The 20309-nt window shown below is 43.2% G+C and overlaps 1 protein-coding gene across 26 annotated transcripts in view; it reads right to left on the reverse strand.

The window, feature by feature from the left end:
• Nucleotides 1-20309, reverse strand: part of TBCE (tubulin folding cofactor E) — an 82494-nt gene that overhangs the window by 34915 nt on the left and 27270 nt on the right. For 14 of the 26 annotated variants that reach the window (XR_012413597.1, XR_012413592.1, XR_272896.5 and 11 more), the window contains exon 3: nucleotides 16208-16292. The exons of 9 other annotated variants lie outside the window; for them this stretch is intronic. Coding sequence is in view for 8 of the 17 variants with exons in the window: in XM_065531625.2 (XP_065387697.1) it covers nucleotides 16208-16292 (85 nt within the window). In the remaining 9 variants the exon portion in view is untranslated. Of the gene's footprint in view, nucleotides 1-893; nucleotides 1026-16207; nucleotides 16293-20309 lie in introns of all 26 variants that reach the window. 3 more of the 26 variants (XM_073993011.1, XM_074040947.1, XM_074040960.1) reach the window with 1 other exon arrangement.

Genomic DNA, 20309 nt, shown 5'->3' on the forward strand with positions numbered 1-20309 from the left:
AGGCAGGACAATCACTTGAACCCGGGAGGTGGAGGTTGCAATATGCCAAGATCACGCCATTGCACTCCAGCCTGGGCAACAAGAGCAAAACTCCATCTCAAAAAATAAAAATAAAAAAAGTCACCATAATTGAAAAGGATGAAAACTAGTATTTGTGATAAATTTTGTTAACATAGACATACATACAGTTTTTTCTAGGATGTGGGTTCACAGTGATGACCAGACTCTAAAAGGAACTTGTGATCCCAAAAACTTAAAACCAATCCCCACCTGGGAAGAAGTGGCCAGGAGGGAGTTAGAAACTTAGAGAGTGTGGGCCAGGTGCAGTGGCTCACCGCTGTAATTCTAGCATTTTGGGAGGCTGAGGCGGGCAGATCACCTAAAGTCAGGAGTTTGAGACCATCCTGGTCAACATGGTGAAACCCTGTCTCTATTAAAAATACAAAAATTAGCCGGGCGTGGTTGCTGGTGACTGGAGTTTCGCTACTTGGAAGTATGAGGCAAGAGAATCACTTGAGCCGGGAGGTGAAGGTTGCAATGAGCCAAGATCACATCATTGCACTCTAGCCTGAGCAATAGATAGAAACTCGAGGAGTGGAGGGGAGGGGAAGGGAAACTCGGAGAGTGTGGTGTCCTGGAAGCCAATGAAGAAAGTCAACAACCATGTCCACTGCTAAAAACAGGTCAGGTAAGGTAACAGCTGAGGCCTGGCCACTGAATCCAGCAACATGAACATAACCTTTCCTACAAGCAGTCTGGGTGGGGCAATAGGGCAAAGCCCAGTGGGGGTGAGTTCCAAAGACTGGGAGGCAACTGAGCACAGCCTACCGTTGTCCTGAAGGGGCACAGGGGTCAAAGAAGGGAGACTGTTTAAGACAGGAGAAAATATCCACCTTGTATGTTGATGAAATTAATTCCGTGGAACAGGGGGAAGCTGATTATGCAGGAAATTAAAATCTCTTTTGTAGCAAAATTAAGTCCCATAGTTCTCTCATGGCTTATACACACACATCAGTGGTTTGTTTCTGTAAGTTAAACATATTTCTTAAGTTAAAAGCCTAGTTTACTGGCTGCTCTGCCTATGGAGTAGCCATTCTTTATTCCTTTACTTTCTTAATAAATTTGCTTTCACTTTATGGATTCCCCTCAAATTCTTTCCTTTGCAAGATTCTAGAACCCTCTCTTGGGGTCTGGATCAGGCCCCTTTCCGGTAACATCTCTCTGGCGAACCACAGAAAGGATAATACTGAGGAGACCCGCCCCCCAGCCCAAAGGAAATAAGACTGCAGCACTGACTGGGTGACCTTGGGACACAATTGGAGAAACTGGTTATTTTACCAAGGTTTTAACTGGAATGGCGTGTGTTCCTTTAAGGAATCAAACTTGGCTTATAGAGTCAATAAAAGCCCCTTGGGAAAACTGGCCTCATTCCTTGTCTACACAGTTCCTGACCTGTGTCCCACAGGCCTATGGAACACAAAAGACTGATCCCACCTATTCCTGTGAACCAACCAGTGATCTCTGGCTGCTGCTCAGAAGAAACAAGAGAGATGGGTAATGTTATTCTAATTCTGGGCACATATTGGAATTGGCTAGTGACTACTTATTAGCTTGATTTCAACAACTGCGCAGTTCATGGAAAACCTTCTAATTTAGTTTACTTGGGATAATTTTACTTTTTTCATTTTGCTGTTGTGAAATATATTGCTGTGATTATACTTTGTGTAGGAATGCAGGATAAGCTTACTAAATGTTTTCTTAAACTGAACACTTAGTAATCTTCCAGATATCACCTTTTGTCGGAACTCAAGAGTTAAGAATGGCCTTCGCCATACCAACGCTTTTGAACTGAGCTCCTCTCTACCCTGAATGCAAGAGACCCAACAGTTAGGCAGGGACATCATCACCCCTGTTCAGCATAAAGAAGTTACAGAAGGTGAATATTCATCCCTCTGCAACCCTTAGGATTAGAGTTTTCTTATAAAAGGAAGGGGGGAAATATGTCAGAGATGTCTGAACCAGAGCAACTCCATCTTGAATAGGTGCTGGTTAAAATAAGGCTGAGACCTACCAGGCTGCATTCCAGTTTGTTAGGCATTCTAAGTCTCAGGATGAGATAGGAGGTCGGTACAAGATACAGGTCATTAAAGACCTTGCTGATGAAACAGCATGCAGTAAAGAAGCCAGCTAAAACCCACCAAAACCAAGACGGAGATTACAGTGACCTCTGGTCATCCTCACTGCTACACTCCCACCAGCGCCATGACAGTTTACAAATGCCATGGCAACATCAAGAAGTTACCCTACATGGTCTTAAAAGGTGAGGCATGAATAATCCATCCCTTGTTTAGCATATCATCAAGAAATAACCATAGAAATGGGCACCCAGTAGTCCTCAGGACTGTTCTGCCTATGGAGTAGCCATTCGTTATTCCTTTATTATTATTATTATTATTTTTTTGGAGACGGAGTCTCACTCTGTTGCCCAGGCTGGAGTGCAGTGGTGTGATCTTGGCTCACTGCAACCTCAGCCTCCCGGGTTGAAGCATTTCTCCTGCCTCAGCCTCCTGAGTAGCTGGGATTACAGGTGTGCAACACCACACCTGGCTAATTTTTGTATTTTTATAAATACAAGAGAAAAGGTAGAGAAAAGGTCCCACCATGTTGGCCTGGCCGGTCTCGAACTCTAAACCTCAGGTTATCTACTTGCCTTGGCTTCCCAAAGTGCTGGAAGTACAAGTAAGCCACCGCGCCTGGCCCTTTTACTTTCTTAATAAACTTGCTTTCTCCTAAAAAAATCCTAGTTAACATATATGTTCTTAAAACCAGGGGTGGGGATGGGGGAACAGGGATGGAGGCAATACAAACACAAACCAGGGTTCAACTCCTGGCTGATTACTTACTAGCTATGTGACCTCAGGCAGCTGAATTTACACCTCAACCTAAATTACCTCATCTATAAAGCCCTCTCAAAAGAGCTTATTTATAAAGATTAAATAAGCCATCTACTTTATTGCCTGGCACAAGCACTAACTGCCCTTTATGTATAGTTACTGCATCTGATATAATAGTACTGAAAATAAACTGGCCAGGTGTGGCAGCTCACTTCAGGAAGCTGAGGCTGGAGGATCCCTTGAGACCAGGAGTTTGAGACCAGCCTGGACAACAGAGCGAGACCCCTTCTCTACAAAAAAAATTTAAACATCAGCCAGGCATGGTGGTGTGCACCTATAGTCCCAGCTACTCAGGAGGCTGAGGCAAGAAGATCATTTGAGTCTAGGAGTTCACAGTTCCAGTGAGCTAGGATTGCACCACGCCACTCTGGTCTGGGGAACACAGTGAGACCCTGTCTCAAAAAAAAAAAAAACTCACGCCTGTAATCCCAGCACTTTGGGAGGCCGAGGCAGGTGAATCACTTGAGGTCAGGAGTTCGAGACCGGCCTGGCCCTCATGTTGAAACCCCATCTCTACTAAAAACGCAAAAAATTAGCCAGGCATGCTAGCAGGTGCCTGTAATCCCAGTTACTCGGGACGCTGAGGCAGGAGAATCACTTGAACCCGGGAGGCGGAGGTTGTGGTGAGCTGAGATCACACCACTGCACTCCAGCCTGGGCAACAAGAGTGAAACTACGTCTAAAAACAAACAAACAAACAAACAAAACCCCACATATTTTGAAATACTGAGATAAGTCAAACGTCATACTCTCTAAACCTAGCCAATGGCTCTCAAACTTGTTCAGACAAGCTCCCGACCTATCCATACCATCATAATGACATAATTTCATCATATGAAGTATGTACAATTTACTAGCAGAAAATATCAATATATACAAGAAAAAGTCACATAAATCTCAGGTATAAAGTTGTTACCTGTTTCAGTTACCTATTGCTGCATAAAAACTCCCCAAAGCACAGTGGCTTAAAACGTTAAGGTGATACTCGGTACAGTTCTCTGGGTCAGCTTTGCTGAGCTTTGTTGTTCTGATTCATGTGTTGTCAGCTGTGGTCACCCACGTGACTGCATTCAGCTGGGAGCTGGCTGAGGCTGAACCATCCAAGATGGCTCAACTCAGATTTCGGCACCTGAGTGGAGGTAGCTGGAATGGCGACAGTCTGGCTGGACCCCTGTTCCCAACAGGGTTAGACTTAGCTCAGATGATGACTGGCTTCCAAGAGAGTGAAAACAGAAACTGCAAGGCCTCTTAAAGGCTAATCCCAGAACTACTGATACAACATCATTGCACTTACTTACCAGAGCATGTCATGGGCTAGCCTAGACTCAGAGAAAGAGGAATTACACTCCGCCTCTTCATGGGAGAAGCAGCATGCATGAATAAGGATGGGAAGCATTACTGGCAGCCATCTTTGGTGACAATATACCACACCTACCCCTCCCCACCAAAAAACGGATGCCACGTTGGGCAAGCTTAGATGTGTCCATCTAGCCACCCAGGCCCAGCAGTTTCACCTCCATGAACAGGACAAGGCTAAGTTCAGGGGAAGGCAAGGGACATCCTCTGCCATATGCTAACATGGGCTCAAAGGACAGTGTGGCCTGGCCTAGGTGAGGTAAAGAGCAAGATCTTAGCATCCCCCACCATAGAATTTGCCATCTGGATAAACAAGGCCACATCTGCACAGCAGAGACAACCACACCTGAACTCCTTCAAGTCACAGAAAAGTGGGGAGAAACAAAACAAATTATTTTAAAATCTGTGAGCAAAATCTTCCAAGATGTACGGTATGCAGCAATAGCTAACTGAGACAGATGAGGAAGGTGGATTGCTATTTTCACTAACTTCTTATCAAAATTCAACATTATCTTTACTCATAAATTCAGGCAACAAACTAGAGTAAGATTTATAGCATTTTGTCACCAATGGAAATCAAAGATATTTTCCTATTTACACTTGTGGCAGATATTTTTTTAAAAGATCACTTATTCTCATGATTGCTTCAAAATTCAGTAGTTATTAGACCCACTGGTAGATCTTATCATTTAATATTATTTAATAAAGATTAATAATAAAAAATACTTAATATATTACTATAGCAATTTTCCCATGCATATTCTATGTATACATCAATTTTTAAAAAAAATATTTTGATTACTATATTTCAACATAACTGATTTTCTTTGTAATATATTTATTTCCTGCTTTTAAAAGTATTATTTGGCCGGGCGCGGTGGCTCAAGCCTGTAATCCCAGCACTTTGGGAGGCCGAGACGGGCGGATCACGAGGTCAGGAGATCGAGACCATCCTGGCTAACACGGTGAAACCCCGTCTCTACTAAAAAATACAAAAAATTAGCCGGGCGCGGTGGTGGGCGCCTGTAGTCCCCGCTACTCGGGAGGCTGAGGCAGGAGAATGGCGTGAACCCGGGAGGTGGAGCTTGCAGTGAGCTGAGATCTGGCCACTGCACTCCAGCCTGGGCGACAGAGCGAGACTCCGTCTCAAAAAAAAAAAAAAAAAAAAAAAAAAAAAGTATTATTTTATGCCTGCCAAAAGGATCCACAGCACAAAAAAAGTCCCTGATCTTGAGTATATTCTGAAAAGATGTGGAATCTGAGCTGGGTCTTTAAGGATGAGTAGGAGTTTGATGAAAAAAACAAAAAAAGGAGCTGTGCTTTTGTCCTGCCAGAGGCATCAAACAGGATCCTACATAGAAAACAAAAAATAGCAGAGCAAAAGCAGTGCCACTGAAAATTAAACATTTATGAAAGCTGTAACATTTTCAATAAGGTTTTATGGTTTAAACAGAGGCGCTTTCTGAAGGAAATTACAAAGATCACTTCTAGGTAATCTCCTTTTTTTATTTACATTTTTGGTAGAGATGGGGTCTCACTATGTTGACCAGGCTGGTCTCAAACTCCTGGCCCAAGTGATCCTTCCCCGTAGGCCTCCCATAGTACTGGGATTATAGGCTTAAGCCACTGTGCCCGGCCTCCTTTAATTTTTTAGTATGGCAACATACAAATAGATCTTGTGTTTACTAACTATTAATTATTAATGTTAAACACTTTATGTGAAAGAAGGTGAAATAAATCCTCAGGCACGTTACTAGGTGTTAGAAAAATAGCTCCAGACAATTTGTATTTGTTTGCTTATATACCTTAATCTATGAAAATGTGTACGAATAAGTTTTGTATCTAATAAACTGTTTCTAGAGTCTCATTAATAAAATAGATTTTGTTTTATGAAATAGTGAGATCTGAAATTTTAGAAATTGAATTTCATACTGAAATAAAATGTATGAAATAGTATTGGTTTTCCTTAGAGGAGTAACATGGGGGTGGTGGAACTAGAAATAGAAAAATGTATTTTAAAACATTATTTGATTTCAGTGACAAAGTGTAAGAGCTCAACTAATATATTTATAATAATGATAAATGAGAAAATAATGCAAAACAAAAATACCATGGTTTGCATTTCTGTCCTAAATTTACACTTTTGATTTATTTATTTATTTATTTATTTTTATTTGAGATGGAGTCTCTCTCTGTCACCCAGGCTGGAGTGCAGTGGCATGATCTCAGCTCACTGCAACCTCTGTCTCCTGGGTTCAAGCGATTCTCGTGCCTCAGCCTCCCAAGTAGCTGGAATTACAGGCGCCCGCCACCACACCTGGCTAATTTTTGCATTTTTAGTAGAGACGGGGTTTCGTCATGTTGGACAGGCTGGTCTCGAACTCCTGACCTCAAGTGCTCCACCCACTTCAGCTTCCCAAAGTGCTGGGATTACAGGCTTGAGCCACGGTGCCAGGCCCTAAATCTACACTTTTTGAAACAGTAGTAATAAACAAGTTTTAAAACCATGGTAAAAAACAAGAAGTCATGAAGAGCTCTTTATTACTGTTGAGTTGCAGGCAGATGATAGCAGAGTTAGGAATGGTGTTAGGTAGTTGCAAAACGGATGCTATGCCCTTTACAGATCAAAGACTAACACTAAAGATCAATATTTTCTGGGACATTTCCAGCAGGTTTCTCAGAAAACAAAACAGCCTCAACAAATAATGAAAAATCCTAGCTGAATGGGTGCCCATCAATAACAACAAATCTCCAAGAGGTAAACTATAATAATTTACATGGACTCCACTGAGATTCTAGATTAACATATTAAGAAACTGTATCCAAACACTGAAATTCTAAACCATGTCTAAAGAGAAAAATGTTGGTGAGGAGAAGAACACAGGGAGGGGTGTCCAAAAACGTTTCTCTTGGAAGCATTTGGCCTGTTCAGGTTCCTTCCTCATTCTGCCCACCAATTACACACGCTGCTGGCAAAATCATCATCCTGACCCATGGCCCTTGTGGAAACAGGATGTGCTCGTAAAACCCAGTTATCAAGATTCACTCTGTCCTATGTCCCCATCAGGATTACCAGATAAAATCGAAGATGCTCAGTTAAGCTTGTATATCAGATAAACAGCAAATCATTTTTAAGTAAGTATGCCCCCATGCATGTCTCACACCAAAAAAAAAAAAAAAAAGAAGAAAGAAAAAAAAAATAACTGCTGTTTATCTGAAATCCAAAGTTCACTATGCATTTGGTATTTTTGTTTGCTGAATCTGGCAATACTACACAAAGGTAAAGGGTCCCCAACAGACTCCCAGACTTCCATAGTAAGCTTCTTTCTTGTTGGAGCTTTGGATACAAGCTACTGGAAAAGGCCAGGTTTCTGGGGAGTTCCTAATAAATGTTGTTGACCTTGATACCCTGTTTCAGGAATGTTTAGTGTTCAGCAAGGTTGCATAACTAGCTGTTCATCATGAGAGGAGAACTCAGCTTTCCTGCAGTGCTTAGTGCTGTAACATCTAAAGAGTTGACCCAGTGAGTTTGTTTTCCCGTGAATAAAACAGTGCAGTAGATAAGCACCTTGCTGTAGACTGCTCTTTTTGTTTGCTTCTCTCATCAGCTGAATTTAATATTCACCTCGACTGCTTTTGCGTTGACACAATTATGATTTTGCTCTGATTCAAGAAAGCCTTCCAAAAATGGAGCAGAGAGACCACCTTTTTGAACAGAGATACGCTCTGCCCACATACTATCATTACATTTCCTGATTTAAAAAAAAAAAAAAACTTCTAACACATTACACCATACCAAGGGAATATTTTATACCAATCCATTATTGCTCAGCCAAGATCCTCAAAATGCTTTACAACAGGCTTATGACACACAAAAGATGAATAAATCAAGGGCTTTCTTTTTTTAGTTTAATTTTTCATTTTTGTGGGTATACACAATATTTTGATACAGGCACACCATGTGTAACAATCACATCAGGGTGAATGGGGTATTCGTCACCTCAAATATTTATCCTTTCTTTCCAACACTTATCCTTTATTTCTAGGGCTTTATTTCTTAAATTGTCAACCATCCGTTTCCTAAGATGTCCATTATCACAGACATATCCTCTCTGATGCTAAGTATTAAAGCTAGATTCTGCTCCCTAGTGCTGAAGAAAAGTCACATTTTAAGATTTATTTCTCACCAGAAAAGAGAACTCCTATCATTGCTTGGAAACAGAAGCACTGAAATAAAAGGTGAGTGGGCAGAATACCGACACACAAAGTTCTGTTCAAAGCATTCTCTTCAGTTTAGGTTGAAAGGAAAAAAACTGAAAATCACTCTGCTGTCTAGGGACAAGGTGACAAGGTCAAGAGGTTTCAAGGTTACTTATCATATTTCGACCCCTCAACTCCCCCCAAAAGACAAGAAGTAGAGAGCAGGAGTACCTAGGAAGGACACAGGTGACTGGTGCATGGCCATAAATCTTGGATAAATCTTGTGAAAGTTGATTACAGAAACTGGGTCATTCTTGTCATACGCAACTAAATCAGAGTCAAGGGGCCAGGGGGAAAAAGTACTCGGGGCAAACAGCACCTGCTCCAAGAATTCAGTTTATTACAAGCCCAGATGCTGAAACTGCCTGTTGTAACCTGAAACCAGTTTTATTTAATAGTTACTAAAACAATCTGCTCTGACTCTAAGACTAATCTTACCCACCACTGTCACTCACCGATCAGAGCTTGCTAGCCAGCTCTCCAAAACTTTACTAGTGCCAGTGAACTTTCTTTCAGAATAATATGTAACATTTCTCCTTTTTATAAAAGGTACTAGGCAGGGCACGGTGGGTCACACCTGTAATCCCAGCACTTTAGGAGGCCGAGGCAGGAGGATCACTTGAGCCCAGGAGTTCGAGACCAGCCTGGGCAAAATAGGGAGTCTCCATCTCTACAAAAAAATCAAAATATGGGCCGGGCGCGGTGGCTCAAGCCTGTAATCCCAGCACTTTGGGAGGCCGAGGCGGGTGGATCACGAGGTCAGGAGATCGAGACTATCCTGGCTAACACGGTGAAACCCCGTCTCTACTAAAAATACAAAAAAATTAGCCGGGCGTGGTAGCGGGCGCCTGTAGTCCCAGCTACTTGGGAGGCTGAGTCGGGAGAATGGCGTGAACCCAGGGGGCGGAGCTTGCAGTGAGCCGAGATCGCGCCACTGCACTCCAGCCTGGGAGACACAGCGAGACTCCGTCTCAAAAAAAAAAAAAAAAAAAAAAAAAAAAATCAAAAAATGAAGTGGGAGAACTGCTTGGGCGTAGGAGGTTGAGGCTGCAATAAGCCATGATTGTGCCACTGTACTACTACCTGGGTGACAGAGCAAGACCTTGTGTCAAAAGAAAAAAAAAAGGGCCAGGTGCAGTGGCTCACGCCTGTAATCCCAGCACTTTGGGAGGCCGAGGCGGGCAGATCACCTGAGGTCGGGAGTTTGAGACCAGCCTGACCAACATGGAGAAATCCTGTCTAAAAATACAAAATTAGCTGGGCGTGGGGGCGCATGCCTATAATCCCAGCTACTCCAAAGGCTGAGGCAGGAGAATCGCTTGAACCTGGGAGGGGGAGGTTGCAGTGAGCCGAGATCACGCCATTGCACTCCAGCCTGGGCAACAAGAATGAAACTCCATCTCAAAAAAAAAAAAAAAAAAAAAAACGAAGGCCAGGAGCGATGGCTCACACCTGTAATCCCAACACTTTGGGAGGCTGAGGTGGGTGGATCACAAGGTCAGGAGTTCGAGACCAGTCTGGGCAATATGGTGAAACCCCATCTCTACTAAAAATACAAAAATTAGCCGGGCGTGGTGTAGTCCCAGCTACTCAGGAGGCTGAGGCAGGAGAATCGCTTGAACCCGGGAGGCAGAGGTTGCAGTGAGCCGAGATCGTGCAACTGCACTCCAGCCTGGGCGACTGAGCGAGACTCCTTCTTAAAAAAAAGAAAAAAGTCCACTGTTCTCTTTGTTCTTTGGATATACCAAAGACTAGTCTATGTGTATGCCCTGAACTGCAATTCTTGCTTCCCAAATAAAATGTTACATTTAGACATTCATCTACACATTTTATTTTTATTTTGACACTGTAAACCACTATTAATTGCTAACATTACAGATATTAATTATGAGTAATAATAGCTGAGGAGATTACTATATTTACCTTAGGTTACAAAAGAGATCAGAGAAACTAAAAACCAACATGAAATCATCAAACTCTAAAGGACCAGTTAAATTCCAGTAGTCTAGACCAGTGGTTCTCCACCACTTCAGATGCAATGATCTCTTTTGTACTGCCCCAAAAATATCCTGAAACGGAATTCACAGCCAACATCACCTACCCATATAATTTTTTAATGTCAACAAAGTGCCTATTTAAATTTTTAAAAGTTATTTATAATAAGATAATATGTATTTCAATTACGTGAATGTTTTGGCATGACAACACTAGAAGACATAATGAAGTAAGCAGTTATTCCAAGGCTAAGAATCAGAATACAGTCCTGCACCACATAATGATGTGTAGGTCAACAGCAGACTGCATATACTACAGAGGTCCCATAATCACACTGGAGCTGAAAAATTCCTATCTCCTAGTGAAGCTGTAGCTGTCTTAATGCTGTAGTACAACATATTACTCTTGTTTGTGGTGATGCTAATGTAAACAAGCCTACTGTGCTGCCAGTCATATAAAAGTATAGCACATACTATTATGGACAGTATATAATATTTGATAATTATAATAAATGGCTATGTTACTAGTTTAAGTGTTCAATATACTATACTTTTTATCATTATTTTAGAGTGTACTCTTCTTATTTTTTCTTTTTTTTTTTTTTTGAGACAGTTTCACTCTGCCGACCAAGGTGGAGTGCAATGGTGCGATCTCAGCTCACTGCAACCTCCACCTCCCAGGTTCAAGTGATTCTCATGCCTCAATCTTCCCAGTAGCTGGGATTATAGGTGCGTGCCACCATGCCCAGCTAATTTTTTCTGTTTTTAGTAGAGACGGGTTTCACCATGTTGGCCAGGCTGGTCTCAAACTCTTGACCTCAGGTGATCCTCCTGCCTCAGCCTCCCAAAGTGCTGGGATTACAGGCATGAGTCACTGCACCCAGTAAACTCCTACTTATTTGGAAAAAAAAAAGTAAATTGTAAATTACTACCCTCAGGCAGGTCCTTCAGGAGGTATTCTGGAAGAAGGTTCAGATCCAGTGCAGTGGCTCATGCCTATAATCCCAGCACTTTGGGAAGCTGAGGTGGGCGGATCACCTGAGATCAGGAGTTCGAGATCAGAATGGTCAACATGGCGAAACCTCGCCTCTACTAAAAATACAAAAATTAGCCGGGCATGGTGACATGCACCTGTAGTCCCAGCTACTCGGGAGACTGAGGCCGAAGAATCGCTTGAACCTGGGAGGCAGAGGTTGCAGTGAGCCGAGATCGTGCCACTGCACCCCAGCCTGGGTGACAGAGTGAGACTCCGTCTCAAAAAAAACAAAATTAAATTAAATTTTAAAAAAGTGCCAGGCATGGTGGCTCACGCCTATAAGGCTCACTCGGGAGGCTGAGGCAAGAGAATCGTTGGAACTCGGGCAGTGCAGTGAGCCGAGATCATGCCACTGCACTCCAGCCTGGATGACAGAGCAAGAATCCATCCCCACCTCAAAAAAAAATAAAAAATTTGAAGTTTATAAAATAAAAAAGTTACAGGAAGCTAAGGTTAATTTATTATTAAAGAAAGAAAAGACTTCTAAGTTTAGTTTAGCTTAAAGCTACAGTGTTTCTAAAGTCTACAGTAGGGTACAAGAATGTCCCAGCCTTCACATTCACTCACCACTCACCCAGAGCAACTTCCGGTCCTACAAGGTCCATTCACGCTAAGTGCCTTGTGTAGGCGTACCATTTTCTATCTTTTTTTTTTTTCTTTTGTTTTTTATGATGAGATCTAATTGTGTTGTCTAGGCTGGTCTTGAAACTCCTGGGCTTAAGCGATCCTAACGACTCAGCCTCCCAAGTAGCTGGTACTAACAGGCACATACCACCCATACCACTCCACAATGCTTAATTTTTTTTCAGACAGAGTCTCGCTCTGTCACCCAGGCTGGAGTGCAGGGGTGCGATCTCGGCTCACTGCAACCTCTGCCTCCCGGGTTCAAGCGATTCTCCTGCCTCAGCCGCCTGAGTAGCTGGGACTAACAGGCACATACCACCCATAACACTCCACACTGCTTAATTTTTTTTTTTTTTTGAGATGAAGTCTCGCTCTATCACCCAGGCTGGAGTGCAGTGGTGCAATCTCGGCTCACTGAAACCTCCACCTCCCAGATTCAAGCGATTCTCCTGCCTCAGTCACCCGAGTAGCTGGGACTACAGGCGCCCGCCACCACGCCTTGTTAATTTTTATATTTTCAGTAGAGACGGGGTTTCATCATATTGGTCAGGCTGGTCTTGAACTCCTGACCTCGTGATCCACCTGCCTTGGCCTCCAAAAGCGCTGGAATTACAGGCGTGAGCCAATGCACCCGGCCAATTTTGTATTTTTACTGTACCTTTTCTATGTTTAGGTAAATACTTACCATTATGTTACAATTGCCTACAGTATTCAGCAGAGTAACATGTTGTACAGGTTACAGCCTAAAAGCAATAGGCCATGCCATACAGTAGCCTAGGTGTGTAGTAGGCTACACCATCTAGGTTTGTGTAAATACACTATGATGTTCACACAATGACGAAACTACCTAACAGGCATTTCTCAGAACGCATCCCCTTCATTAAGCAATGCATGACTATACTGAGTCAATGTCCCTGAACCAAGGCCCCCCATCAGCATTTCAGGACAAATCCTGCATCACCCAGGACTTGAAGCAATTCTGGATTTTTCTGCTCAGGGTAACCAAGACTTTGAAAATATCACTGTATTCAGAGACCATTAAAGACCATAAAATTATGAACAATTTGGGCAAGCTTTTAGAAGAAGGAAGTAGGCTGGGGTAAGTTCCAAATAAAAAGTCCTTTTGCAGGGGGTGGTGGCTCACACCTGTAATCCCAGCACTTTGGGAGGCCGAGACCGGTGGATTGCCTGAGGTCAGGAGTTCGAGAACAGTCTGGCCAACCTGCTGAAATCCCCGTTTCTACTAAAAATACAAAAAAATTAGCCAGACGTGGTAGCAAATCCCAGCTACTCAGGAGGCTGAGGCAGGGGAATTGCTTGAACCAGGGAGGTGGAGGTTGCAGTGAGCCAAGATCATGCCACTGCACTCCAGCCTTGGCAACAGAGCAAGACTATATCTCAAAAACAAAACAAAACAAAACAAAAAAAAACGGTCCTTTCACAGGAGGGTTTGTAAGGTCATGGTCCAGGTACCTAAGGAATCCGTGGGCCTGGCTAAAATATTTCTCCCAAAACACATAACCTGAACAGCTCTGAACAAATTCAGAGATGGCAAGTCTACAAGCAGAGTTGGCCTTTTAAGAACATCCTGACTTTCTAAAATTATGGAATAGTGGACCAGGAGATATGCTGTGTGGTTATCTAATTCTGACCTTCATTTTAAAGGTTAGTAAACTTGTCTTGTTCGTGACCATAAAGACTGTTGGCCGGGCGCGGTGGCTCAAGCCTGTAATCCCAGCACTTTGGGAGGCCGAGACGGGTGGATCACGAGGTCAGGAGATCGAGACCATCCTGGCTAACACGGTGAAACCCCGTCTCTACTAAAAAATACAAAAAAACTAGCCGGGTGAGGTGGCGGGCGCCTGTAGTCCCAGCTACTCAGGAGGCTGAGGCAGGAGAATGGCGTGAACCCGGGAGGCGGAGCTTGCAGTGAGCTGAGATCCGGCCACAGCACTCCAGCCTGGGTGACAGAGCGAGACGCCGTCTCAAAAAAAAAAAAAAAGACTGTTAAAAGCGGGCTGGTGCAGCGGCTCGCACCTGTAATCTTTGAGATACAGAGGTGGGAGGATCGTTTGAGGCCAGGAGCTTGAGACCAGCCTGGGCAACACAGAAAAACTTCATCTCGATAATTTTTTGTTTTGTTTTGTTTTGTTAATTAATTGGGTGTGCTGGTGCGTGCTTGTAGTCCCAGCTACTCACGAGGCTGAGGCAGAAAGATCACTTGAGCCCAGGAGTTCAGGGTGACAGTGAGCCATGATCATGCCACTGCATTCCAGTCTGGGCGAGACAATGTCTCAAAAAATAAATAAACCAAACAAACAAACAATAAAGATTGTTAAAAATAGACTAGAGGCCTCCTGATTTCTAGGGCAGTATTGTGTTCACTGTACCACACTTAAGGAAAAACAGCTTACTAGGGAAAGATCCTTTTGAGAAATTGAAAACTAATAAACATCAACAACAACAACAAAAATTCAGAAGACAGGCTCTGCCTGAAGGCTCTCAGCACCCTTTTCAGAGCTTCATGCAGTTTTTCTGACATCAGGTAATCAAAAATATTAATAGAAATGCAATGTGATGGGCTAGGCGTGTAATCCTGGCACTTTGGGAGGCCAAAGCAGGCGGATCACAAGGTCAGGAGTTCAAGACCAGCCTGGCAATATGGTGAAACCTCGTCTCTATTAAAAGTATAGAAATTAGCCGGGCATGGTGGTGGGCACCTATAATTCCAGCTACTCGGGAGGCTGAGGCAGGAGAATCACTTGTACCTGGGAGGCAGAGGTTGCAGTGAGCCGAGATTGTGCCACTGCATTCCAGCTGGGGGACAGAGCAAGACTCCATCTCAAAAAAAAAAAAAAAAAAAAACAAAAAAAAGCCGAGACGGGCGGATCACGAGGTTAGGAGATCGAGACCATCCTGGCTAACACGGTGAAACCCCGTCTCTACTAAAAAATACAAAAAACTAGCCGGGCGAGGTGGCGGGTGCCTGTAGTCCCAGCTACTCGGGAGGCTGAGGCAGGAGAATGGCGCAAACCCGGGAGGCGGAGCTTGCAGTGAGCTGAGATTCCGCCACTGCACTCCAGCCTGGGTGACAAAGCAAGACTCCGTCTCAAAAACAAAACAAAACAAAACAAAACAAAAAAACAAAAAAACAAAAAACAACAAAAAAAAAGAGGCTGGGCGCGGTGGCTCACGCCTGTAATCCCAGCATTTTGGGAGGCCAAGGTGGGTGGATCACGAGGTCAGGAGATCAAGACCATCGTGGCTAACATGGTGAAACCCTGTCTCTACTAAAAATACAAAAAATTAGCCGGGCGTGGTGGTGGGCATCTGTAGTCCCAGCTACTCGGGAGGCTGAGGCCGGAGAATGGCATGAATCCGGGAGGCGGAGCTTGCAGTGAGCCGAGATTGCACCTCTGCACTCCAGCCTGGGTGACAGAGTGAGACTCCCTCTCAAAAAAAAAAAAAAAGAAAAAGAAGTGCAATGTGACATGGTGACATGTAACTCTTCCTATCATAAGAAATTTTTTTAATGGTGGCTCAGCATTTCACTATTTAGATGTTCTATATTTTGGGTAATCAATTCCTTCTTACTGGATATCTAGGCTGTTTCTCTTTTCTATTATTTATTCATTGGATTATAAATTGATAATGAGCCAGAAAGGTTTACATTCATCCAATTTAAAGGACTGTCTCTCACACACACACACACACACACACACACACACACACACACACACAAAGGACGTAGAAAGCAACGCCACACATAAGGTCAAGAGTCAGAATTTTTTTTAAAAAGGGAAAAATTCTACAAATAGCAGCAATTAAGCCACAAATAAAGTTAACTGCCTTTTTGGAATACAACAAATTCCATAATATAACTACTCCATGAGCCAAACGTTTCTTCCTCTCCATCCCTCCTTATTCAAGTATTAAATATAATCTTGACTAAATGACCATGCTGATTCATAATGAAAAGTTACCTGCATTTAAAATACACAGTCCCTTCGTGGCTCCCATCATGCTTTCCTCTCTCGGGATTGTCCCATTCTACTCCTAACCAGGGTCCTAGCAGAACAAGAAAAACCAAATGAGTAACAGATGATGATACAGGCAACGCTCCATTTTTCTGCAAGCAAATACCAATGTGCAGTGGAAACCACATCACACAGATACCACTTGGGGAGGAGGGAATGGCCAAGTTAGCCTTACACTCAGGACTTCAATCAGCAAATGCCATAGCATGTCTGGGTGAAAAAGCCAACAAAAACCACCTCTCCAGAAAACAAGAATGGCTAAAATTTATTGAGCACACTAAACAAGATTGACCCTCGAGGATATGACACTAAGAGAAATAAGCCACCACAAAAGGACAAACACCATATTCCACTTACATGAGACACCTAGGGTATTTACTACTAAACTGTACATTCAAAACTGGTTCAGATGGTAAATTTTATGTTACGTATATTTTACCACAATTTAAAATGTTAAATTAAAAAGTGGTTAAAATGGCAAACTTTATGTTATGTATGTAGCTACAATAAAAATTTCAAAAAAAAAAAAAAAAAGCCCAGGCACAGTGGCTCACACCTGTAATCCCAGCACTTTGCAAGGCCAAAGTAGGTGGATCACCTGAGGTCAGGAATTCGAGACTGGCCTGACCAACATGAAGAAACCTCGTCTCTACTAAAAATACAAAATTAGCAGGGCGTGGTGACGCTTGACAGTAATCCCAGCTACTCGGGAGTCTGAGGCAGGAGAAACGCTTGAACCCGGTAGGCAGAGGTTGCAGTGAGCCGAGATCGTGCCACTGCACTCCAGCCTGGGCAACAAGAGCAAAATTCCATCTCAAAAAAAAAAAAAAAATCCAAAAACAAAGGAAAAATAATGTTTTCCTTCAATTTCAGCAAAGAAAAACCCAAAAAAGGTAGTCTTCAAGGAAAAAGAAAATGATCCCGGATAGAAGCCTAAAGATACAGAGGGTGGGGAGACAAAAGGCAAGAAAAGGGTAAATACATGGGTAAAGTTAAATTAATATAGACAACATAAAGTAATAATATCAGTTCTTTGGGTTTAAAATAAACATTGGTTAAAATGTCACACATGAGTTAGGAAGGTGATAAATGGCGTGTTCTAAGGTTTTTCATGGGTCCAAAAGGAGGTATAATTATTAGACTAGATTTCTGTAAATCACAGATACATATTTTAATCTCTAGACTTACCTCAAAATAATAAAAAATTAACTGCTGTGTAAGGAAAAATAAAAAATGAATAACTACTGTGTAAATTAAAACTCTCTCCAAACCATGTCTTTCCTCTGCTACACCACTTCTCACACTACAACAATCAACACAGAAGATGACTTCTGTGACCGAATGTGTGGGGGTTTTCCCCACACACCAAGCAGTGGATGCCACCTGGGTGTCCACCGATTCAATTCTGACACTATCTGACTGGACATAGTGTCAGACCCCCAGCCACCAGTCTGGGCATCTGGAACTTTTGACTGACCAGCTTCAAACAGCTGGGGTTCCAACAACCCCCTCTTTATATTTGATTAATTTCCTGGAGTGGCTCACAGAACTCATGAAAACACTTATTTACATTTACAGGTTTATTATAAAAAATATTGCAAAGAATCTAGATGAAGAGGTGCGCTACGGCAAGGTACGGAGGAAGGGCTGTGGAGCCTCCAAGCCCTCCATGGATGCAAGAACCTTCACAGATTCAGCTATCTAGAAGTTCAAAGACATCAGCATTCCTGCCTCTAGTGTAGGGGGGTGAGAGCCTCTCCAGGAGGGACTTATGACCCACAATCGGAATGGTGAAGATGATTAGAGATCTGCCTTGGGGCAGGAGAATGGAGGGCAGGAAAGAGATCCTGTTGCCTGAGGCCAGACACACCAACATTATAACAAAAGACTGTAACAAGAGGTATGGGAGCTAAGAACCAGGAACCAAGAACAAAAACCAATATATATCATACCACCACAACTACCAAACTAATACAGAAGAAACATCAGATAAAAATAATCATCTCGGCCGGGCGCGGTGGCTCAAGCCTGTAATCCCAGCACTTTGGGAGGCCGAGATGGGCGGATCACGAGGTCAGGAGATCGAGACCATCCTGGCTAACACGGTGAAACCCCGTCTCTACTAAGAAATACAAAAAATAGCCGGGCAAGGTGGCAGCGCCTGTAGTCCCAGCTACTCGGGAGGCTAAGGCCGGAGAATGGCGTGAACCCGGGAGGCGGAGCTTGCAGTGAGCTGAGATCCGGCCACTGCACTCCAGCCTGGGCTACAAAGCGAGACTCCGTCTCAAAAAAAAAAAATAAATTAAAAAAATAATAATAATCATCATCATCATCTCTAGGCTTGGTTGTTCATGCCTGTAATCCCAGCACTTTGGGAGGTGAAGGCGGGTGGATTGCTTGAGCTTAGGGGTTCGAGACCAGCCTAGGCAACATGGCAAAACCCTGTCTCTACTAAAAATACAAAAAAATAGCTGGGCATGGGGGTGCATGCCTGTGATCCCAGCTACCCAGAAGGCTGAGGCGGGAGGATTGTTTGAGCCTGGGGTGTGGAGGCTGCAGTGAGCCAAGGTTGAGCCACTGCACTCCAGCCTGAGTGACAGGGGGAGACTCTGTCTCAAAAAACAAAAAAAGAAAAGAAATAGTGGCTGGGCACCGGAGCTCACGCCTGTGATCCCAGCACTTTGGGAAGCCGAGGCTGGCTGACTGTTTGAGCTCAGGAGTTCGAGATCAGCCTAGGTAACACAGTGAAACTACGTCTCTACAAAAACTACAAAAACAAGCCTGGTGTGGTGGTACGCACCTGTAGTTCCAGCTACTTGGAAGGCTGAGGTGGGAGGACCACTTCAACCCAGGAGGCGGAAGTTGCAGATAGCACTACTGCACTCCAGCCTGGGCAATGTAATAAGACGCTGTCTCAAAACAAAAAACAAAACAAAACAAAAAAAAACAATAATCATCGTCATCCAATGAAGGTAGAAAAAGAAGAAAACAAGGAACAAAACATCAGCAAAACAAACAAAAAGTAGTAAGATGAGAGATATAAACCCAAATTATCAATAATTAAGTAAAACATAAATGGTATAAATGCACTCATTAAAAGAAAACATTTTCCAATACCCGGGCACAGCAGCTCACACCTATAGTCCCAGCACTTAGGGAGGCCAAGTCGGGTGGATCACCTGAGGTCAGGAGTTCGAGACCAGCCTGACCAACATGGCGAAACCCCGTCTCTACTAAAAATAGAAAAATTAGCCGGGTGTGGTGGTGGGTGCCTGTAATCCCAGCTACTCGGGAGGCTGAGGCTGAGGTAGGAGAATTGCTGGAACCCAGCAGGTGTAGGTTGCAGTGAGCCAAGATCGCGCCATTGTACTCCAGTCTGGGCGACAAGAGCAAAACTCCATCTCAAAAGGAAAAAAAAAAAGAAGTACAATTAATGTTATCATCATAGAAACTATCAGAATGGGTTGAACTGATGGATGCTACAAAGAATGCACAAAGTAAGACCATTCTCTCACACTGCAAAGCACAAGTCATTTTTCAAGCTAAAGCAGACGGAAAGACCAAAGCCAGCATTCAACTGTCAGCATTCAAGTCTGACGAAGAACATCTATGGTTTAGCAAGCTTTTGCCCAGGGGCCAGTACATTAATGACAGAGGAGCAAGTACAGAAACCAGTATGAATAAGAGAGTGGACAGAAGTGGTATAAGGGCAGGCCTACCTACCTCACTAGTCAGATCCCAGGAATGTGTAAGATCCAGATTTTTGCTTTCTACATCCAGGGTGAACAAACCCTGATAGCCTCACTTTAAAAATTCCAAATGCACAAAAGACTGAACCAGACACTAGCACACAGGTTTATTAATTTACAATGATAGATAAAGCTGTCACACAAACCTGATTACTCTGGTCGGCCTAATTTTTTTCCTATTCTCCATGGACTCAAGCCACATGAAAAACCATCATAATCAGTCCCAACTTCACTGACATCACAAGAATTAAAAATAATTAATCCATTACAAAGTTTCTGCATAGCGAAAGAAACAATCA

The sequence above is a fragment of the Macaca fascicularis genome, chromosome 1, assembly GCF_037993035.2.
Source record: "Macaca fascicularis isolate 582-1 chromosome 1, T2T-MFA8v1.1".
Lineage (NCBI taxonomy): Eukaryota > Metazoa > Chordata > Mammalia > Primates > Cercopithecidae > Macaca > Macaca fascicularis.